General features: G+C 40.5%; 2 protein-coding genes across 3 annotated transcripts; one reads left to right on the top strand and one right to left on the bottom strand.

Moving 5' to 3' along the window:
* Window positions 1-93: 93 nt before the first annotated feature.
* irf2bp1 (interferon regulatory factor 2 binding protein 1) lies at window positions 94-4719 on the bottom strand. Its single transcript, XM_084717514.1, has 4 exons — window positions 4051-4719; window positions 2237-2583; window positions 1412-1773; window positions 94-535 (listed from the first exon to the last, which is right to left on the bottom strand). Exons 1-3 carry the CDS (start codon window positions 4717-4719, stop codon window positions 1452-1454), a joined length of 1338 nt encoding a protein of 445 aa, XP_084573640.1. The 3' UTR covers window positions 94-535; window positions 1412-1451.
* Window positions 4720-5022: 303 nt separating this feature from the next.
* Window positions 5023-11066, top strand: polr1g (RNA polymerase I subunit G). Of its 2 annotated transcripts, XM_084717516.1 has the most exons (4): window positions 5023-5162; window positions 5260-5328; window positions 6670-6814; window positions 9661-11066. In XM_084717516.1, exons 1-4 carry the CDS (start codon window positions 5156-5158, stop codon window positions 10478-10480), a joined length of 1041 nt encoding a protein of 346 aa, XP_084573642.1. In that variant the 5' UTR covers window positions 5023-5155; the 3' UTR covers window positions 10481-11066. The 2 variants fall into 2 exon arrangements, with proteins under 2 accessions (XP_084573642.1, XP_084573641.1); XM_084717515.1 differs by lacking the exon at window positions 5023-5162 and having other exon boundaries at window positions 5169-5328.
* Window positions 11067-21526: the final 10460 nt, after the last annotated feature.

The following is a 21526-nucleotide window of genomic DNA, read 5'->3' as shown; positions in this document are numbered from 1 at the left end:
AACTGGCAAAAGTACTGGTAACTCTACAGAAAGTAGCCACTGTCCAGGTGTTGATTGGCCCTTAATATCTGATTCCAACAATACATCATGAAGTACAGCAGACCATTTTAATATATATGCGTGTTTACATCACCCGCTGTCTTGGGAAAGTTGTGCCATTATTTCACCAAGATCTCTGCCATTTGCTGGACTGAGACAGGACTGTTTTCTAGAGCTGGGGAGGTTGTGCTCGCAATGTGCAGGAGGTACTGGGAGATTTAATGTGATCACATTCTCATTACATCAGAACTATAAGTTTTAGCTTAAAAGTGGGTAAAGAAAAGAAACTTAACAATGACAATGTGTGAAGGTAGTCTTTGCAACTTTACTCAGATACCTGGCGAGGTCTGATAATGTTGATAAAATTGGGTGGTGAGTAGGTTGAGTTAAGACCTGTGTAATGGAGGTTTTCTGAACTGTGTGTCGCTGTGTTGTTTCTCTTCTGGATCTCTCAGCGGTCCACTGCAGACATCTCCTTCTGGTGTGTGATACAACTCTGGGGCGACAAAAAGCAAACAAACAACATGAAATTACACAGAGAAACCTTCTACCACATCAAAGCTGTGTGGCAGGGAAATCTAGTGGGACATCAACAAATACTGAGATACCACTGAAACGTTTGAAAGAATCACTATACTACACATCTGTGTAAGAGTAAATGAAGATGAAGACAATTAAGTACTCTTTTTGGTATCAGTATCACTTTAAAAGGTACTGGTATTGATACTGGATCGATTGGCTGGTGCACACTCTGCTGCAACATTACAGTCTGACCCACGCTTCACCCTCCTCCCCTCTGGCTGCAGATACAGACAACAAATCTGCTTTGTGTCCTCAGCTATTACTGCTTTAAATAGACTGGGAGCACTGTAACAGACCTATGGTATTGGAATTTTGTTGTAATGTTCTTGTTGTTTATACCTTGTTTTGAATGTTATTCTGTGTACAGATTGTGAAAACAAATTTCGTCTATGGAAGACAATGAAGAATGAATCTAAATCTGATATCAAAATTTTTTTTAAATACTCTGCTGTAACTCTGACTGCCTTTGATTCAGGAGATGTTGTCATACAACATCTTTGAAGCTTGACACATGATGTCTTGCATTTATCAGTTTGTTTTGTCACATTGTTATTTTAATATCCTGAAGACCCTGGATGATAAAAATTATGTAATTCCTGTTCAGTTGAAATTAAAATAATTTACGAGTATTCAGAAACATCAATATTTAGAGTCTGAAGCTATAAATGTCTGTATTTGGCAAATGCATTACTTGAGGATGTAGTAAACTTAGGTGCTTTCTTGTAAAATGGTTTCATGCAAAATGCTGCCAGACGTCACAGTAGAGCTGGTCAGGTGTATGTGGACTTGCCTGTTGCTGTGTTGGGTCCTGGTTTCCATAAAGGTCACCATCACGTCTCCCTCTCTTTTTTGACGGTGACGTCTCCACCTCCACCTCCAGATCCGGCTCCGCTGGCAGATCCACTCCCAGCAGCGCCAGACGCAGACGCACCTGCAGCTCCTGGCCCTGGTCCGGTCCCGGCTCCTGATGCAGCAGCCGGCGCAGCTCCTGCTCCACCAGTGCCCAGTATGGTGGAGACTTCTCCCTGCATGAAGGCCCACGGAGGACTGTTGGGAGAGTTATCCAACGGACAGCGCTCTCCGCTGGGGCAGTACACCTCTCCGTCGCCCCGCCGGCTCTGGATGTACACTCTGGTGCAGGGGAAGCAGAACCTATATGTGGAGGAGGCAAAGAGGTAAAGAGATGTTATTACAACTTTCAGTGAGGCATTACTATTATAACTACTGAAATACATTAAAAAACAAATGGGTTATTTCACTAATATGTTTTTTTTCCATAACAAACAAGTCTTAAGTGCTACCTTAAATTACTTACTTGGTTGGACTAAAATAGAAAAACCATAACGAGAAAAAACAGGGCTGCAACTAATGATTAATCATTTAGTTTATAAAATGTCTGACTGAAATTATTATTTTATTATCAAAACAGTTGCCAAGTCATTTTCTTTTGATTGATGACCTTCATTTGAGACTAAATGACCCAGCTCTAGGAAGAAACTCTTTGCATTTGAGAAGTTGTAGCAAGAAAATTCTCGAACAACTTTTTAAAGTAATCCACAAAATGTTTCAGGCTGTTCCCTATATAATAAGATTAAGAAGTATCAAATACACAAACCTGTGGCCTGGCACTGATGGACACTGGACAAAGTGTGTGTCTTCCAGCCTCTCATGACACAAGGTGCAGGACAGAGTGTTTCCGGTTGAGTGGGTGTTGCTGGCAGATGCTGATCCCTGCTCAGAGGCACCACTGTGGGGTAACGCTGCAGCGGTGGTGGCTGCCTCTGCTGAGGTGCTGGATCCCAGGGGCTCCCCGCCGGACCTCGAGGCCAGGGGGCGTGGCTGCCTGGCTGGGGACGAGGCAGGCTTGGGGCTCGTCTGGCTCATGCCTCCAGCCATGGATGAGGATGAAGACGGGAGACCTGTACTCTTGCTGGTGCTGCTGCCAGCCACAGCAGTGTGGATCTGCGTGTAGAATGCCAAATCACAGCAGAGTTATCTCAGGGAACTTTTCATATAGAGCAGGTCTAGACCAAACTGTTCTGGGTTTCCCCAAGCAAAGTTGTTAAGCAAAGTGGCCAAATGTCTTTTTTAACAGGGGCCTGGCGTGGGAGAGCCAAACGGATTGATGGCAGCACTGAGTCTGGGCCCTATAGCTTCCACTAAATCACAAAATTGAGAATTTACAAAAGCCATAACACAGATTACATAGGGCCCTAAAGTAAGTCAGAGCTAAAAGCTGACTGGAGATTTGAAAATATTACAATGTAATGTGTTGTTATAAATAAGTCATTAATTAATAAACATCATGTGTACTTCATGGCACAATACAAATGAGATCAAATTATTTGTCTCTCGCCATACATATTTTTTTCTGAAATAAGGTCCCAGGGGGGTCACTTGAAGGGAAGGGACTTCATTTCCATATGGTGCATTTACATTTTAAACAGATGTCACTGGTGAGGTCTCTAACCATTAAATCTATGTTTCCAACCGAGCCGCCTCACTGTAACTGTTGTTAAAAAAAAAAAAACATCTTAAAATACATTTCCTGAAAATAAAATCCCCAGATGCTTCGGCCTGGTGTGCCACTGGGCTAGCAATACACTGGAGAAAACCCTGCTGTTTATATTATAATTTAAAGAGACCCAATAGTTCCCACCAAGAAAAAAGTGGTGAGGAAAAACTTCCTTTTTACTGGCAAACATCTCTAGTAAAACCATACTCTTCATTTAATGGTGAGTAAGCATCCATCGAGAGGTTTGGAGAGAGAAAACACACATGAACAAACTAGAGGTGCAACGATTAATCAACGAACAATCCGTCATACATTAATCGCCAAACTATCTTAATAATAGATTAATTGGTTGGAGTGATTTTCCAAGGAAAAAAGTAAAATTCTCTTTTTCCAGCTTCTTAAATCAGAATAATTTTTGGTTTCTTTAATTCTCTATAACGGTAATTTAACTATCTTTAGTTTGTGGACAAAACATTTGACAAATGAGGACATCGTCTTTGGCTCTGGGAAACAGTAATCAACATTTTTTGCCATTTTCTGACATTTTATAGACAAACAACTATTCATCCTGTTAATAATCAACCGATTAATGGACTATGAAAACAATTGTTAGTAGCAGCCTTAAAACACACACACACACACACACACACACACACACACACACACACACACACAACACGTGTTTACTGTTTTGTGCCATTTTCTTATGCTTTTTGGCTGTTATTTATTTTACTTAATGAATTGTTATTATTATAATAGGTACTTTGGCAATAATGGTTTACCTATCATTCATGTCAATGAAACAACTGAATTTAAAAAAATGATTGACAAGGGAGGCAGGAGGAAAAACAACAGACAGTAGCACAATGCAAGTTTAACATTAAGATTTAAAGTAATAGTAATGTCAGTGGTACCTGCGTCTGTGTCTTGGGTTGGTTCTGGGATGAACTGAGCTCTCGCTCCAGCTCCGGGGTGATGAAGGGGGCGATTCCCATCCCTATCCCCAGCTGTCTGCGGCTCATCTCGGCCAGCACCGGGGCAGGGAATATCATGGGGTTGCTCATGGGGGCTGTCCTGGCGGTCAGACCCGCCGGCATGCCTGCAAGGAGCCCATGAGGAATCCCTGCGATACTTTGAGTCACTAGACTGGGAGGGATGGCAGCGCCGATCATGGGTCTCCGGCTGCCGCTGGGACTCTGGCGGTTCACTTCTGGAGGCGGCTGTCCATCACGGTGCAGCCCGTTTGGCGGCACACGAATGGTTGACCCGGTGCTTTCTCCTCTTCCTCCCCGTTCGAAGCGGTCTGTGTGCGGCCTGCCTCCGTCTGCCGCAGCCTCTCCCCGGCCAGATGTGCCGTGTTTATTAGGAGAGGGACCCGGTGACCTGACGTTCCCATCCTGCATCCCGTGAGTTCGTTTCAGCTGCCGGGCGCTCGCTATCAGAAACTCGATCTGGTTCGCCCCCTCGTAGTTCACACAGCCCCGGCAGACCACCTCGCTGAAGTCCCACACCACCGTCCAAGGCATTTTGGGCAGGTCACACAGGTAGCACCACTGGCGCCTGGAGGAGGAGGGGGACGACATGGCTGCTAGCTGGCGGGCTAGCGAGCTAACCTGAGCGGGTTCAACGAGCCAGCTAGCTAACTGCTAACGTGCTAGCACACGTTAGCTCGTTAACCTATTTATCTTTGACAGGTGCACGCGCTGTTTTTTCTAACGACTTTCCACGTTAACGGGCTTCAAACCGACTTACAACAATGTCAGACATTCTACGGATACAAAATTAGACAAAACTTTTCAGTTGTTTTCGCTCTTTTTTTCATATGTTTGTTTTGTTTACCCACTTCGGCCTGCTCTTTACTGCTGTCAACTGCTTCCCAGACAGACGCTCAGACCGTTACGTAAACCTGTCGAGGTGCATCATGGATATTTGAGTTCTCCCACCTGATCGTATCAATACAAACCTGCTCACCATGCCTGGCTTTAGAACTACAACCAAAAGTGGCACGGAAGTGGCGTAATGAAAGGTCAGAGTTCATTTGGTGTCATCACATGTGCGTCTTCAATAGCCACGCGTTTTGTGGTAGAAAACTTTTAATTTTCGTACTTTGTGTATGTTTTTAGGCGTAAAAATGCCAATAGATGAAGCGGACAGTCCGACGACAAAATCACCGGTAAAGCAAAAAGAAACGGGTAAGTTCACACGCATCGGTTACACAGGGTTGGTGTTTGTTGTCTGATGTGCTTATAGTTCAATTTAGACCAGCTTCATGAGAGCAGTTTTACTCAGAAATACAACACAATCAAGTTATAATACACAGTGGTTTTAATACAGTAGGCTGTGACTGGGTGAGCTCCAGATTTACTACTGATACCTGTGTGACCAATAATAACCATGGAGCAAATATTTAAATTTCAAATTTGATTTCAACACAAGGGGGGATTAAGCAATCATTCATTTTCCCTTCCTCTTTAGGGAAGGAAATATTATCATGTGTTATTAGTATAGATATATTCAAGGAAATATGTGCTACTGGTGTAGTTCAGACATAAAATGGTTAACTGGTTATTAATTAGGTTCTAAACACTTGATAAATCATTAATAAGCGGTTACAACACAATAGATTAAAAGGGCTACAGTAATGTGTTGCTTGCCAAATAGTGAGCCTATATTTATCTGTATTGTTTTTTCCCTTTCATTGATGCCAAAACCTAACAATGATGACTTTACAGATACAACAATGATTGAGACAGGGGCAAAATACACAAGGACAGCTAAAAACAAAATAAACAAACAAACAAACAAACAAACAAAAAAGAACAAAAAACGTGCAAAACTTTAGATGGCAACAATAATGATAATAACATTTGTACTGTTAAGCCTCAGATCTCATTGCTTACTTTATCCTCTCCACCAGTCAGTTTTTATACCTGTCAGCTTCATCATATATTTCTTTAATGAATTATTGCATTTAACCACCATGAGCATATCTTAATTGTCAAAATTTTCATTCTGCATATCAGATTAACATCAAATTACCAGATTCATACACTAATGCTCTGGTAATATTGTTTACTTTGACATTTTACACTTTACAACAAGACTCCCTTTTGCCAGATACAGAATTTAGTAACTCATTAGTCAGATTAATTAGTAGTCAGCAGTAATTGGATCTTGCCAAATAGTGAGCCCACATCAATATATGAAAATTGTGCTATAACTTGTTTATTCTCTCTATTAATGAGTGTTTACAGCCTCATTTTAAACCATTTTAACTCATTTATAAGGATAGTCTTATTGTAAAGTAATACCAATAACTATTTTCCAGAATATAAAATATTTCATAGAGGCTGCACATGGAGACCCAGGCAGTGATATTGATGCTGAAAGTGAATCTAGTGAAAACTGAGCACACACGATTTATTCAGTTGTTCTTACTTGGGGCTGTTTTGTGTATTTCTGTGTGTTCTATTTCTATCTGTGCATTTTATTGTATTGATGAAATGACAAACTTGTGTCGTTTGGATTCGCAGAAAAGAAGACCAGCAGGTACCAGTGTCCTGCTGACTTTGTGTCTTTCTGCCATAAACCCTGCAGCAGCACTCTGACAGAGAGTCTGAAGAACAACAAGAATGAGTTATGGCTCATTAAAGCTCCTGCCAACTTCAGCCCAGAGTGGTGGGTACAGTCTGTCCCCTTTCATCTTCCTTTCTTTATTTCCATCTCTCATGCATAGTCAAACTTTTACAAGAAGTCATTCAGGAGTCTATTTTCCCACTGGCAGTTTTTGTCTGTAGACATTTATTGGACATTTAATCTTGAGCTTTGCACACATTCAACTCTACTAAACAATTTACTGCTTTCAAATAATCTCTCTGTTTTGATGTCCTTGCAAAGAAGAAAGTTAGATTTCCTTCTTCCCCCAGTTTTGAGGCTGCATAAATTGTGCCAATAAATGAAAGTGAGCCTTTATAACAGTTACTGAACGGAGGTTCATGAAGTCAGTGAAGTCACTCTGTAAAGTCATTTACACAGCAATATATATATTTAAAGTTTATTAATGTAATGTTTATTAATTAAGGTTCGTATGCAGTATGGAAAGTAATGAATTTGTAGTATTTCCAGGTCTGAGTAAGTACAGGGGAAAAAAGAAAAGAGTATGGAAAAATATTTGTTTTCCCAGACTATTGCTCTATTCTGATTTTTAAAATATAAAATTCATAAATTCTTATTGTAGCTGTGTTTTTCATGGTGCTAGGAGCAGGCAGCCAGGCTGTGTGAGAGCGTACGGTCAGAGTGGCCTTGAAGTCTTTGAAAGCAAAGGAAGAAATGCCACATACAGCTGAATACACAATCCTACACAGAGCTGCCTCTACATCTGTATGTCACATCCTGCAAAGCAGCTCCACCCCAAGTGTCTTATCATTGAACCAAATCCAGACACCTGTGACCAAATTAGTTACAAAAAAAACGCAGCAGTATCTTTGAATTGCATCTTTACATAGCATGACAAGTAACCAAATATTGAGCTTGTCTGAACATTTATGACTCATGCAGTGATGTAGTTTTCAGGAACGTAAACAGACTGTCTGTTCTGTCTAAGTAAACCATACCTTTATTGCTTTGTTCATCATTGTTTCCACTGACACAGTGAATAAACAAGCATGCACAGACGCTGTGAAAATTGAATTACTGCACAATTTTTTTCAACGCATTTTCCAGTCTTGTATATAAAAGAGACTAAAAATATGAGGAAGGCAATAAAATTATTGGTTGAAATCCTATTTAATATACAGTCTATGATTGAATCTTGTTGTTTGCTTCGTCCCCCTCCTCCCAGACACGAGGCAGGCTGCAGGAACACTGCAAGAGCACAAGACGAGCACAACATTATGATTTAACGATAACAAGCGATGGCGAGTCCTACACTGTAAGCTGATCAGCTCTTTATAGCTGTCATTTATCTGTCAGTGTAAAGTTAAACTTGTTATCCTGAAAACAAAAGCTCACTTCTCTGAAATTAACACTCTGGAAATTTGACTTCCTGTCTCACTGCTGACTCCATTACCATTTTGCTCAATTTAACAGTCATAAACACATACTCTCTCTAAAAGATAATTAATGGTTTCCTCCGACTCATAAAAAAAACACTTATCGTTTGGCAAACATTCTGCATGAATTTGAACTCAAATTAAAGTGAAACGGACAAACAGAATCATGAGTTACGGAGCATTCAGTGGTGGGGGCTGATAAAACATGGAGAGGGAACAACAGACTGGGAAGAACAGCAGCAGTTTATCAGAGGACCTCAGTCCTCTGGGCTGGAGGCTGGTCAAACGTTTTGAAACAAAAAGTAAAGCCTTGCAGTCAACTTTAATTTCATTGGTAACCAGAGCGATGATGGTAAAATATACCAAGATTTTGTCCGTAGACGTGTGGCTGCATTCTGCGCCAGCTGAAGGCGTGACAGTAGTCTGACTGATTCCAGGGTCTAGCGCGTTGCAGTTAGTGCAGCAGCGATTAATCGTTTGTTAAATTAATCGCCAACTATTTTGACAATCAATTAATCAGTTTGTCATTTTTTAAGAAAGAAAAGACAAAATTCTCTGATTTCAGCTTCTTAAATATTAATATTTTTTTGTTTCTTTAATCCTCTCTGACAGTATACTGAATATCTTTGGATTGTGAGTAAAATAAGACATTTGAGGATGTCATCTTAGATTTTTGTAAACATTGATTGACATTTTTCATCATTTTCTGACTTTTTAAAACAAACAGCTGTTGATCGATTAATTGAGAAATAACTGAAAATAATTGTTAGTTGCAGCCTTAGTTAAAATAATCTAAATGAGAAGATATAAAAGCTTGAAATCTCTAAAAGAAAACATATGCTCGGCCTTGCCTAAAACTCTACGATGGTAAAAAAAAAAAGAGATTCATTTGTTATATAATAAAATAATAAAAGCTTCTTTGCTTACAGTTTGACATAACCACAGAGTGGTCCTAAGTTGTAAACTACATTTTTAAGCAATATCAGAAGATCCAAAAGTCTTATTCTTGTTTTGATTTAAGAAGTTCCTGGCCATCCAATGCTCAATATTGGCCAGGTCTCCTTTTGAGGAGAAAAGGAGGTACAGCTGTTAGCATTATTGTGCAAATGTTAGTAGTATTTTTCCAAAGTCCTGGTCGCACCAGGCTCTGAGTTTGAATCAGCAATGGTGCATTTTATTCCTCATGAGTTCAACTTTACATTTTCAAGTGGGACAAAACATTATTTCTAAACTTCTGTAGCTTCACTTCAAACAATCTGTGCAGCAGTTTATGTAGCGAGAACATGAAGAGAGTGACAGTGGGGCAGTTTGTGTCTGTTGGGGCCAGCAGGTGGAGCTGGAGGCAGACAGCTTTTCGTACTGCAGCTGCAGAAAGAGAAGTCAGAAAATGATGTAGTTTTGAAGTTCAGTAAACTCTTCCCAGCATGCTTTGTGTAAATGATGTCTAATCCCGTCTTTTCTCCCTCCATCCAGTTTCAGTGGTGTCAAGGTTCCCCTCTCAGGTCTGCAGACCCTGAAGGTTCCTGCTGCTGCAGACAGAGGCAGGACTGGGAGCAGCCAGCAGATCTACAGCGTCCTCGCCTCCACACATGGCGCCTCAGAGCTCTGCCTGCTCACTGCTGACAAGCAGTCGTCAGACACCGTGGTTTTTGGCACCCCCTTTTCAGGTCTGCTGAACGTGTGTGAGAGCTACGGAGACAGCAGTGCCAACCAGGCTCCTCAGGTCATCCCCGCCGCTCCTGCACCCTCCATACCACTGGGGCTGAAGCAGCGGTACCACCCCTTTGGCAGCAAGACCCCTACGCTGACCTACGTGGCCGAAAATGAGACGGATGGAGCCGCCTTCGGCCCCTCGTCCACAACCCTCCGCCCCCTGGTAATGAAACGATTCACAGAAGAAACGTGGCAGGAGGGAGATGATGATGAAGAGGACGGGAGGAAAAAGAAGAAGAAGAAAAAGAAAGAAAAGCGAATAAAGATGGAGCGAGTTGAAGAGGAGGCGCTGGAGTTGGTGAGAGTGAAAGTGGAGCCTGTGGCTGAAATTCAGGACGACGTGACAATGGAGCTGCCCTTCCAGGAGGGCGACATGTTGGAGGAGAAGAGGAAGAAGAAGAAGAAAAAGAAGGACAGAGAGCGGGAGGAGGTGGAGGAGGGCTTGGAGCCCAGTGTGAGGGTGAAGGTGGAGGCGGTGACAGTGAAATCTGAACCGATAGACACTTCGTACGGTGATGAAGTGGAGGAATCTGCAAAGAAGAAGAAAAAGAAAAAGAAAAGCAAAACTGATGACGACTAGTCTGTCGTCATTTTGTTGTTTGATGTTTTGTTTGCCTCTTTTTGACCTCATGAACCGTCTGAGAGCCAGTTTACTGCTAATTTACTACAGATTATTGATAGATTGCATAATGGAAGGCTCCTCTGGCAGGACACTGAGAAAAACAAGAACACATCCTGAATCAATAAAGAGCGACACAAATTATAAAGTGGATTCATCCCAGCGTCTTTAAGGCCAAACGTTCCATCATTTCAACCTCAGAAAGTGACAGTTTTACACAGAGAATTTGTGCAGCCGCAGGCAGCTACAAGTACATGCATACGTGCCAGTTTCTGTCAAGTTGCGGTAGGTTTTATGAGATTATGCTCATAGTGCGTTGCCGTGTTTTGTGTACATATTTACACAACTGGGCCGGTAACGTCACTGGTCTGGCAGCAGGTTCAGAGAACGATGTAAAGACAGAATAATGGTTCATTGTCACGTAACATCGTTAGTTTTCTTCTTTCAACGATCTGAGTCACATGGAGACAAATTAATTTGTCGGCAGGGAAACACATGTTACAAAACAAACTCCAAAAGTCATTAAAGGAAATTGAAAATGAAAAAACGTGTTTGTGTTTTTGTCGTGCTGTTGTTCCGTGCAAGTGTTCCAGTGCAGCACAACATTTTCCTATCATGACTTGTTAGAGAAGTGATTTCATGCAGAAAGAATGAAACTTGACCTCAATGTTGTAGCTCCGACTGCGGCTTTTAAACTGTGCAACAATAAGAAAGATTGGTAGTTTGCTAACGACGTGGAAAAAACAAAGCTTCTGGTAGATTTGATGTCACTGTGGACGGCAAAAGTGAGAGAGTCTGTTCTGTGGACAGACATTTAATTTTACAAAATTGGCTCATGCATAAACAGCAACATGAACAGTGCATTTGGCAGTACACTCTTATGAAATACATTTGTTGATAGGAACACAATTAGCCTATTATCAGGTGATCATAACACTTTTAGTATCACTGCACTGGCTGCCCCTTTAAAGGACAGTTGCAAGAATTTATCGGCAGACTATATGGCAGAAATGGAACATATTGTTTTCATCAGTGTATAATCACCTGAATATAATTGTGTTTTTGTTACCGTAAAATGAGCCTGGACTGGGCAATATATTATACCAATGTTGTGATATGAGATTAGATATCGTTTTATATTTTGGATATTGATATATCATGTTTTTTCCTGGTTTTAAAGGCTGCATCACAGCAAAGTGATGTATATTATATCCAAGAAATTGCAATTCGTGTAAGTTCTTCTGCATTGTTACCTGTTTAGTTTGTCTTTTGTTTTGACGCAGTTCTGTTTGTTAACATTTCCACTGTGCCGTCCATCTTTTGTCTGTAAGAGAGGCAAGAGGTGAGAGGCAGGGTACAAACTGGACATGTCGCTAGTTCATCGCAGGGCAGGGCTGACAACTCACACTCACACCTAGGGGAAATCTAGAGTTACCTGTTGCCCTTTTATGCTGCAGGTCTTTGGACTGTGGGAGGAAGCTGGAATACCCAGCAAGAACGCATGCGGACACAAGGAGAACATGCAAAATCTGCAGAGAAAGGTCCTGCCCCTGTCAAACTCAGAACCTTCTTGCTGTGAGGCGACAGTGCTAACCACTGCACCACTGTGCATCCATCTCAAATAGAGGGGCTACTAAGAATAGTCGACTTTTTACTTGTCTTTTGCAGAACAAAGTTATTATCCAAAGAAGTGTCCAAAAAACCACATTCCACTAAAGGGGCAATCCTAATATTTCAAAATAATCATCAAAGGAACTGTACTGATCCAAACTAGCTAGGCAACCTCCCTCCATCACTAAGTGCTGACTAATCAGCCTTTTTATCTGACTTTCTGGTTACAACAAACACTTTACCAGTACAAGCCTGCTGATACACTCAGAATACTAAATATAGGCACTAAACCGAAAAAACTACAGTTTATCAACTATTAGCATGTATAAACAATGATAAAGAAACACTGGATGATTATTTATCAAAAATGTTATTGTGTTAACATTTTGTAAAAATCACAGAGTCATTCCTATAATATTGCTGCAATATCAGTATGGAGGTATTTGGTAAAAACTGCAGTGATAATTGATTTTGTCCAGATTGCATCAGCTCTGGTTTTGTATAATTTAATCTATAATAATGTGTCATATTCTGTAAAATAATCATGATTTCACTATTTGAGAATCTACAGTATGTTATTGCAGACAAAATGTATATTGTGTATTGCAGTATAGGCTAAAAATATCCAGATGTTATTTATAAGCCATAGTGTCCAGGCCTACTTCGTGCTCGGAAGGGGAGAGTGACACGAGGTGTTTGCAATCTGAAGGCTCACCACTAAATCCAGTAAAGAATCACACACTGGTCTTTAAAGTTTAGAACACATTTTACTGGTTCCACGTTATATTGAATCACTTTCAAACCCCATACAGCCCAGCCAGGCCGCTAAGATCAGCTGATCTAAACCTTTTAGCTGTTCCACCGACCAGATGGAGAACCGAGGGTGACCGCCGTGTGTTTTTGGTCGCGGCCCCTCGGCTCTGTAACAGCCCTCCCCTCGATGTGAGATTGGCAGACTCCACTGCAGCTTTTAAACGCCTCCTTAAATCTCATTTTTACAAGATGGCCAACGCTTTACTTTTCCATTTCTGCATCACTTTCATATTTCCTCTTTTTATCTCCATTTTAGTGTTTTTTTTAAACTTAACAACATATTTTAATTGTTTTAGTTAGTTTTGCAAACACTTCCATATAATTTGCTCTTTTATCTCATTAATATTGAAGAGTTTGTTCTTTTATTGGCATTCTATTTGCTTTATATCAGTGTCATTTGGGGGGGGGGGTTCCCAGGGTGGAGAGGAGCCACCGACTGGCCTGTGCATGTGGTCGTAGCTGCAGGGGCACCAGTGTGAGCTCTGGGTGTTTCCGCCACGTTTTCATTGTTATTCTGATTCAGCTTTTTGGATGTGAATCCAAAGTTAGCAAGTATTGAACTTGGCCTTCTCTCTTGGCATATTTTCTGCCAGCTGAGTCTGTATTTTTAACCGTGTGTAACCACGATGTTGGAGCAGCGAAAAATCCACTGCTTTTCAGGTTGTACACGGAAACTAAGTTTTTTAAACCACACGTTTGCATTACAGACCATTTGCAACTGCAGCATAGAAGAAGGCCTTACCAGAAAAAATAAGTATTCAAATTTTGCTTTTGAGATTTGCATCCTAATTGTTTATATATTGTATGGCCTTGTCATCTTTAGAACTTTTATTTTACAGTTGCATCTTCTTCTGTTTATGGTTCAGTCAGTGCTCATTGCACTTAAAAATGACTGCAGTATTTTGTTTTTTGTTCTTGGTCCAGTGCAGAGTTTCATCATGATCTTTATGATCTTTTCAGTGGCTTTTCGACTCTGCCATAATTCAAACTCTGCAAGAAACTCTTCATGCCCATTATCTGCTGGCATCCTAAGAGTCGTATTTAAATAATTTTGCATGTTGGTCGGCACAAAATGTTGGCATCGAGATCCTGTAGTGGTTGATCCCAGGTCCATAAATCTCTGCAGATCCATCGCCAGCAGAGATTCCTTTCTATTAACTGCAGCAGAGGAATAATCGTTAGTGACAGGGAGATGGCGCCACAGTCCAGCCTGTCTGCCGTGTGGAGCTGCAGCCTGCAGCCTCTGAACAACCTCTCAGCTCATTATTTACATGCTACCATTTATTCTCACTAATGCAACACACATCTTCTGCTGCGGTCCAGACGCACACAAAGGAAGGATTTATAATTTTCCCATTTTTCGATGGCAGAGAATCATCAGATCTCAGTGACACTCAGGTGAAAAATCTCAGTCCAGGCTCTGCATCCTCCTCTCCTCTCCTCCCTCCTGCCTCCTCCTCCCTGCTCCCCTCTCCCTGCTCTGCACCGGAGTATGGTCCTGTTTCTTAATGAGCTCAGGCACCTCTGGCGCTATCACAATCTCGCCATCTGTAGTAACCCTCTGCACATGCTGCAAGGCTTTATTGATCCAGCCTCACGTGTGCATTCACAGTTTCACTCCTGCTGAGGGGTCAACTGGACCAAAAGTGAAGAAAACCATGTTAGAGTTAAAAAATTAAACCAAAGAGAATTTTTAAAATAGTTTTCTGCTCACTGTATTGGCTGACCATCATGATGTCTAGTGTTTTATTTATTTATTTATTTATTTATTTTTTGGTTTATCAGGCAGCCGTTACAGCAGAGAGCCGCAGATGTCAGATGTTGGATCAAGCGTTTCCCCGTGAGTCACATCTAATGCCAGATTTCTGTGTATCCTCACAGGTATGTTGAATGTGTGTGTGAGCGTCAGTCTGCAGGCTCGAGTGCATGCAGGGTGCATATGCCTGTAACTGAAAGAGTGTGTGAGTCTGTGCGGCTGCCTGTGCTTGAAGTCAGTGAAATGAAAAATGATTTTTCACTCTTTTGGCTAAATCTCCTCAACATGCTTCCATCAGACGTTTCTTTTCCTTCCTTGAACCTTGTCTTATCTGTGCCGGTCACTTCAAACAACTGATAAATAAAACCTACATCTATCAGATTTTCTGAACTGTTGAATAAAATTCCTTTCTCTGCGTGATTTTCCCATCGATTTACAGTTTTGAATGATCCAGTTCTGTGTTATGTCTGATAGTCTGCATAAAAAAACAACAGCATGTCCTTCTTGGTTAAAAAAAATCCTCATTCAGACAAAAAGGGCGGAGCTGATATGCAGCGAGCGAGCACCAATCAGAATGGCTGTGACACCTGTTGGTCAAGCCAGTACGACCAAAAGTGTGTCTCTTTAAAGCTACAGTTTAATACTGATGCCTCTATATGATCTACATAAACTAACAAGACCATCTATGAGAAGACTGACTATTTTTGCTTTTCATTTTTCTCCCGGAAAACAGATGAAACAAGCCTGTGTGTGCATCTTTTCCTAATGAAGTTATAGTTAGTGGTAGGTTCTGTTCCTGTTAAAAAGAAGAAGCACACGATTTTTATGTAGATAATTTTATTTTTGAGGTTGTATTTTGTGGTTATGGTGGAGGAAACAGTACCGCTTTTGTCCACATGTGCCTCCAAAATCAAAACAATATGAAAGTTCCTTGTAGCTTTAAGTTGTAGGTCTTCTATCTCCTTCAGGGGATTAATGTAAGCCAAAATTCTCAGGGTGGGGGCACATTTAGAGCTGCTTACTTTATAACTTCAGTAAATCGGTTAAGCCAAGTGGATTTTCGTACCTACCTTAACATCTGTCTGCATGACTTCAGGAGTCGTCCTTGGCTCTGAGCTTCAACTGCGATGACCATTTATCACAAGTCACTGGGTTGCGAGCCAACTGGGCTGAGGGATATCGACTAACTCTAGCTGGTTTTTGCCTCTGCTTTTTCCGTACCCGTTCTGACAGGGACAGTTCACCCCAAAATGCATAGTTTTGGAGATATCAGCTGTGCAGATGTCTGCCTTCTCTCCAGTATAATGGGACTAAATGGCACTTGGCTTGTGGTGCTCAAAGCAGCAAAAAATACATCTGGAAAATTCAAAACACTCGTTGTGAGCAGTTTCATGTAACTTCTTACTGGTGGAAAGAAAGTAGTTCCGGTAGATTCTACTGCAGAAAGAAAGTAGTTCCTATATGAAAGTGTTCACAGCAACGTCTGTGGATTATCTGAGTAAATGGGTCATGATTTCCAGGGATGGAAGTAACTAATTACAAATACTCGAACTACTGTAATTAAGTAGTTTTTTTGGGGGGGTATTTGTACTTTCATGAGTAAATTTCCAAGCTTCTACTTTAACTTGTACTTAAGTATGCATTTCACCATGTAATGTACTTAGTTACTTTTAAAAATCATGGTTGAGTACTGAGTACAATTTGAATTAGTATCCAAACCTTTCGCCTGCATTTTAGTAGCCAATCAGGTGATCTGATCACAAACAGGCCAATGAAAACCAGGAGATACGGAGGAAAAACAAAATATTGCAGCAGCAGGTTTGGAGTGAGGATGTAACTGATGAATTGAACAATTAAAAATGTATTCAATATAATGTATTCAATATTTAATCAACAGTCATGGCAGTAATTGCACCTCATCTGACATTGTTTTTCCTGGCAGAGCCACTTGTTGAGTTAGGAAAATTAAAATTACTATCATTACAATCACAAAAAAATGTGTTTTGTATCTTAGGAATTATTAATTTTAATCAATTGTGTTTTCAACTGTTGGTTCAGGAAAACGCACAAAATTTGCAGCTCTAGTTTAAAAATGTGACTGTGACATCAACAGTCAAAAGTAACTAATACTCTGAGTAGTTTTTTCAGCAAATAATTTGTACTTTAACTTAAGGATATTTCTAACACTAGAACTTTTACTTGTAATTGAGTAATGTTTTAGCAATGTAACAGTACTTGTACTTGAGTGCAGATTCTCAGTACTCTTTCTACCACTGATGACTTTTGGGAAGAGATGCTGATTTTAAGTTTTTCAAATGTATTTTTTTAATCCTTTGAGCAGCACAAACCGAGTGCCATTTAGTCCCATTATTTATAGGAGAAGTCAGACGTCTCTATGGCTGATATCTCCAAAACTCTGCTATTCAAACCAAAAAATCTAGATGGATAAACAGCACTACAGGCCAGGGGAAAATATGTGTTTTGGATTTTGTTGTGAACTCTCCCTTTAACATCTGCCTGCATGATTTCAAGAGTCCTTGGCTCTCTCTGCCTCGACTGCAATGACCATCAATCACAGGTCACAACCAGCTTGTTAACCAGACGACTAAACAGCTGGATTGAAGGATGACTTCTGACTTTCGCTGGTACCGACCAACCATCTTGAAAACTCTGCCAGTGTTTCTCAAATGCAATTAAGTGTGTTTTCATTTCTGCGTTTGTAAAACAGGCTGATGCTCACTAACGTTTACTACTTCAGCGACATACCATTAAACTGTAGCCTACATCTCCTCCAGCGCTGCTGCACCACAGAGTGCTGCGTGTTTGTATGTGTGTGTGTGTGTGTGTGTGTGTGTGTGTGTGTGTGTGTGTGTGTGTACCTGCTCTGGTGAACTGATTTCTTCCTGCAACTTGTGGAGGAAACCAGCGCCACAGAGAAAACGGCTGTGTCTCTTTTTGAGGTCTGACTCATAATATAAAATGACCACATTACATACAGCATTTTATAAAAATAATAGTAAGAAAATAAAATACAAATATCTAAAATCTGGTGCAGCACGTACCCCACCAGCTTGAATGGGCACGCTGCCTCTGACCTCCTAATGGAACACTGATCCTCATAATTGCCAGCTAGGAAGAAAAGTGGAAGATTTTTCCACTGTTTTCAGAGCACTGAGGTTTATTTGGAATTCTACATGGGCCCGTTTTGCAAACTGACTCTAAACCAGATCTGATCCGTTACCCGCAATTAGTATCTCTAAATCAGTTCCAGACGCGACCTGACCCATAATCAAATACATAATCACACACAGTCAAAACTGTTTCATTTGTTATTTAAACTCTGCCAAACAACCAGGAACAGATGTGTGGCTTTAACAGAACAAATAGACAAATAGATAATACTAAACACCATGTTGAATAATTTGCAAGGAAATTAAAACTCACAGTGGACTTTCTGCACTGATTTAAGTTGTGTTTTTCCATGTCATCTAGAAAACACTCAGCTGCTGTTTTTTTTTTTTTTTTGACCTCTGTCCACCTTGTCCAAACTTTCCAGCAGCCCTGAGGTATGTCTCCAATTCTAACTTGGGGACTGGAGCCAAATCGATGGATTTTTGGGGTTGATGCCGGTACCAGTTCTGATTGATATATTGGCCAATACTCTTTACACAGAATATGTTATGCGTGTCAGATGGTGGACCCAAAAAAGCAGACAAAGAAGCAGAAAACAGTTTAAATGCATTTAATAAAGAAAATTAATGATCAGAAGCTGACATAGATGCAGTCGGGTCACAGCCGGAGTCCAGAAAAACAAAAGAATCCACAAAGGGCAAAATGCAAAAACAGTCCAAGAAAACAAATACTGGGTCCAACACGTGAAAACCTGACCAGGAGTGTGCAGGATGACACACGAGGGCGACGACGAACTGACACAGAAACAGAGAAACACAGGAAATAATAAGACACAGTTGGACAGACAGGCGAAAATAGTGGGAAAAGGACAAAGACAGGAAGTAAAGACAAGAAACATGAGGGAGGACCAGGACTACAAAATAAAACAGGAAACCCCAAACCATGACAGACTATTATATAAAGAATATGTAAATAAACACTGATTATTGAAACACTTGTGACAAAGATGGAGGCAGGATATTTAACAGTTTAACGATAAACCTTCATCCCTCACTCTGCAGAGGTTACAACACTGCTACATTCTGGTGTATACGATAATCTCAGGGAAATTTCCTTACTACAGCCTGAACTTTTCATTTTTGCAAACCTTTCTTTTTATCAGAGGCTGGAAAAAAAAACAAGGCTGTTTTAATACATTTGTTGGTCCTGGAATGACCTGCAGACCAGACTCAGACTTGAGACTCTTATATCTAAATGATTGTAAACTAAAAATAATAAACTTCATCACCGCGAGCTGCACTTGCTTCAATTTAATAAGTAAGTGCAGCCAAGTATTGCTGCCTTGATTTACTGCATTGTGTTCTGTAATGTATTTTCTGTCGTGGGTGTGCTGTTGTTGCAGTTGTGATCTGATGTGGCTGTTGCTCACTTGTAAAAGAGATTTTAATCTCAGTGCGACTTCACTAAGCTAATTCTAAACATTGAAAATCAAAATCTGAAGTGTGTTTCACTCCCGAGTTCACATTCAGGGTTTAAATAATAAATACTTTTTTTTTCATTTGCACGGGAGAAACCGATGAGGATAATGTAAAAAGAAGGATGACATGCAGTGAAATGAAATTTGTTTTGGTTTGACAGAAGCAGTTTGTCCTTTGTGAAGCTGCAACAGTTGATTTCTATGTTGGTTCACAGACTGAAGAGTTTGATGTGCAGCAGGTCTCAGAATCTGTCCTCTTCATATTACCTAATAGTTTTTTTTATGGATACCAGCTGCTTATTTTCAACCACATCTCTCGTGTTTCTCTATGTATAATGAATGTTTTTGAGTATCTGTACTTTACTCAAGTATTTGTTTTTTGGAAACTTATGACTTTCACTCCACTACATTTCAAAGACAAATATTGTCCTTTTCTACATTTCTATGAAGGTTGTCGTTACTTGTTACTTTTAGGCAAAGCATCACTTTGAAGTCAGCTGCTGCTGTTTTTTTTTTTTCCGAAAATGCGATTGGCCGCACGCTGTGTTCCTCACAGAAGGAAACCAATCACAGCACCCCCTCTCAACTGAGACTGAGGTAAAAGCAGAAATACGTCATCCAGGCGCTCTGCAACAAGAACAAGCAAGCTCTCCCTCTTTCATTCAAACAAAACTCAGTAATGGTGACGACAGAAGAAAGACTAAATTAAATCTCAAGATATTATTATAATTGGAAACAAAAGCTGTCCTTTTTGTTTTTGATTGTATTTCTATGCTGAAGTTTTATAGGTGTTTCTATAGACTTTGTGTAGCAGAGTGGTTCTACAGCAGGTCAGTGCATCATTAGATGGTTTCAGAGAGTTACAAGGTTCTGTAAATGCATCATGAAAACAATACAGCAATATACTATTAGAAAATACGCTTTGTAATTTGTACACTTGAATACTTAAAAGTACAAAACTCGAGTAAAGTTTTGACTGAGCAACTTTCACTTGTAGTTGAGTAATATTTGACCAGGAGTATCTATACTTTGACTCAAGTACTGGGGTTGAGTACTTTGTCCACCTCAGCATGAAGCTTTTGGATAAGAGAGTTGAACCATTTTCAGCAGACACGTCTTTGTGTAAATTTTTCCTGTCCCGGGTGAGGTTTTGTGGAGTTGAGCTTTTGCATCTTGCTGCCTCTTAAGTTTGCTTTCCGTCCACTCAGACAGTCATGGACACACATTAAATTAAAGTAGGCAGATACCTTGAGAGTAAATACTATTTTAATGTAACCTCTTTAACAAACACTGACAAAACTGCTCTGACACTTAGTCTGAGCTAAATTATAAACAAACCTTTTCACAATAACGGCGAGAAAATTAGCCAATCGGTGGAGCCTCTTTTAGCCTCTTTGTATCTGAAGATGTCTCTGCTGAAATCATCTTCAAACCACTCAAACCAGAAATCTCAGCGTGTAGTCACTGACGAACTGGTGTTCATTAATAATCCTATCAACCCCCTGTGGACTATATATGGCGTCCTTACATATGCAGGATGTAAGGCAGCACTTATTTCTCCTGTAGAGTACAGTATGAGCTGAATAAAGCATGAGCCGGTTGGTCAGCTCTGCAGCAGAGTAACATTTATGCATCTTGTTATGCAGTTTCTGCCATTTTCTGAATTTTTCATTGTGATTGCATCAGTAGTCAGGCTGTGTGTGTGTGTGTGTGTGTGTGTGTGTGTGTGTGTGTGTGTGTGTGTGCGTGTGTGTGTGGTCAGAGGATGCATCAGATTCTCATCTCCGTCACATTTAGAGTTTACTATCTGAAATGAAACACAGGATGGAGGACGGAGCCATGTAATTTTAAATCTCCGCTCTTACAGCCGTTGCTGCCCTCTCTGGTGTGTTTCTGTCTCTCTGCTGCACGCAGACGCTCTGACCGGGTCTTCATTCAAATTGTCTTCACCTCTTTTGTTTCTAAGGGACAAAAAAAGAAAATAATAATAATAATTGGTTTCCTTGTGGAGAAGCAAAAACCAGTGGGTCAAATTCACTCACCTGCTGCAGAAAGTGAATCAGTAATAGTCTCTGCTTCCTTAACAACATCTGAAGTGCCCGTGAGCAGAGAACTTCACTTTAACTCCCCCAGAAGAATGCAGCTCACTGAAAACAAATAAATATAAAGTGATGTAAATGTAGCACAATTAAATCTGTGATATGAACAATAAAAAAAT

This window comes from Lutjanus erythropterus, chromosome 4 (assembly GCF_056507025.1).
Source record: "Lutjanus erythropterus isolate fLutEry1 chromosome 4, fLutEry1.hap2, whole genome shotgun sequence".
Taxonomy (NCBI): domain Eukaryota; kingdom Metazoa; phylum Chordata; class Actinopteri; order Lutjaniformes; family Lutjanidae; genus Lutjanus; species Lutjanus erythropterus.
This window is presented reverse-complemented; position numbering and strand designations above follow the sequence as displayed.

Bases quoted from the DNA above. Each gene is read 5' to 3' on its own strand.
- irf2bp1 (XM_084717514.1), bottom strand. From the start codon at position 4,719: ATGTCGTCCCCCTCCTCCTCCAGGCGCCAGTGGTGCTACCTGTGTGAC. The intron at 2,584-4,050 runs GTACCACTGACA...TTCTACACGCAG, and splicing joins AACCCAAGACACAGACGCAG to ATCCACACTGCTGTGGCTGG. The intron at 1,774-2,236 runs GTTTGTGTATTT...CTCCACATATAG, and splicing joins CCATCAGTGCCAGGCCACAG to GTTCTGCTTCCCCTGCACCA.
- polr1g (XM_084717515.1), top strand. From the start codon at position 5,250: ATGTTTTTAGGCGTAAAAATGCCAATAGATGAAGCGGACAGTCCGACG. The intron at 5,329-6,669 runs GTAAGTTCACAC...TTGGATTCGCAG, and splicing joins GGTAAAGCAAAAAGAAACGG to AAAAGAAGACCAGCAGGTAC. The intron at 6,815-9,660 runs GTGGGTACAGTC...CCCTCCATCCAG, and splicing joins GCCAACTTCAGCCCAGAGTG to TTTCAGTGGTGTCAAGGTTC.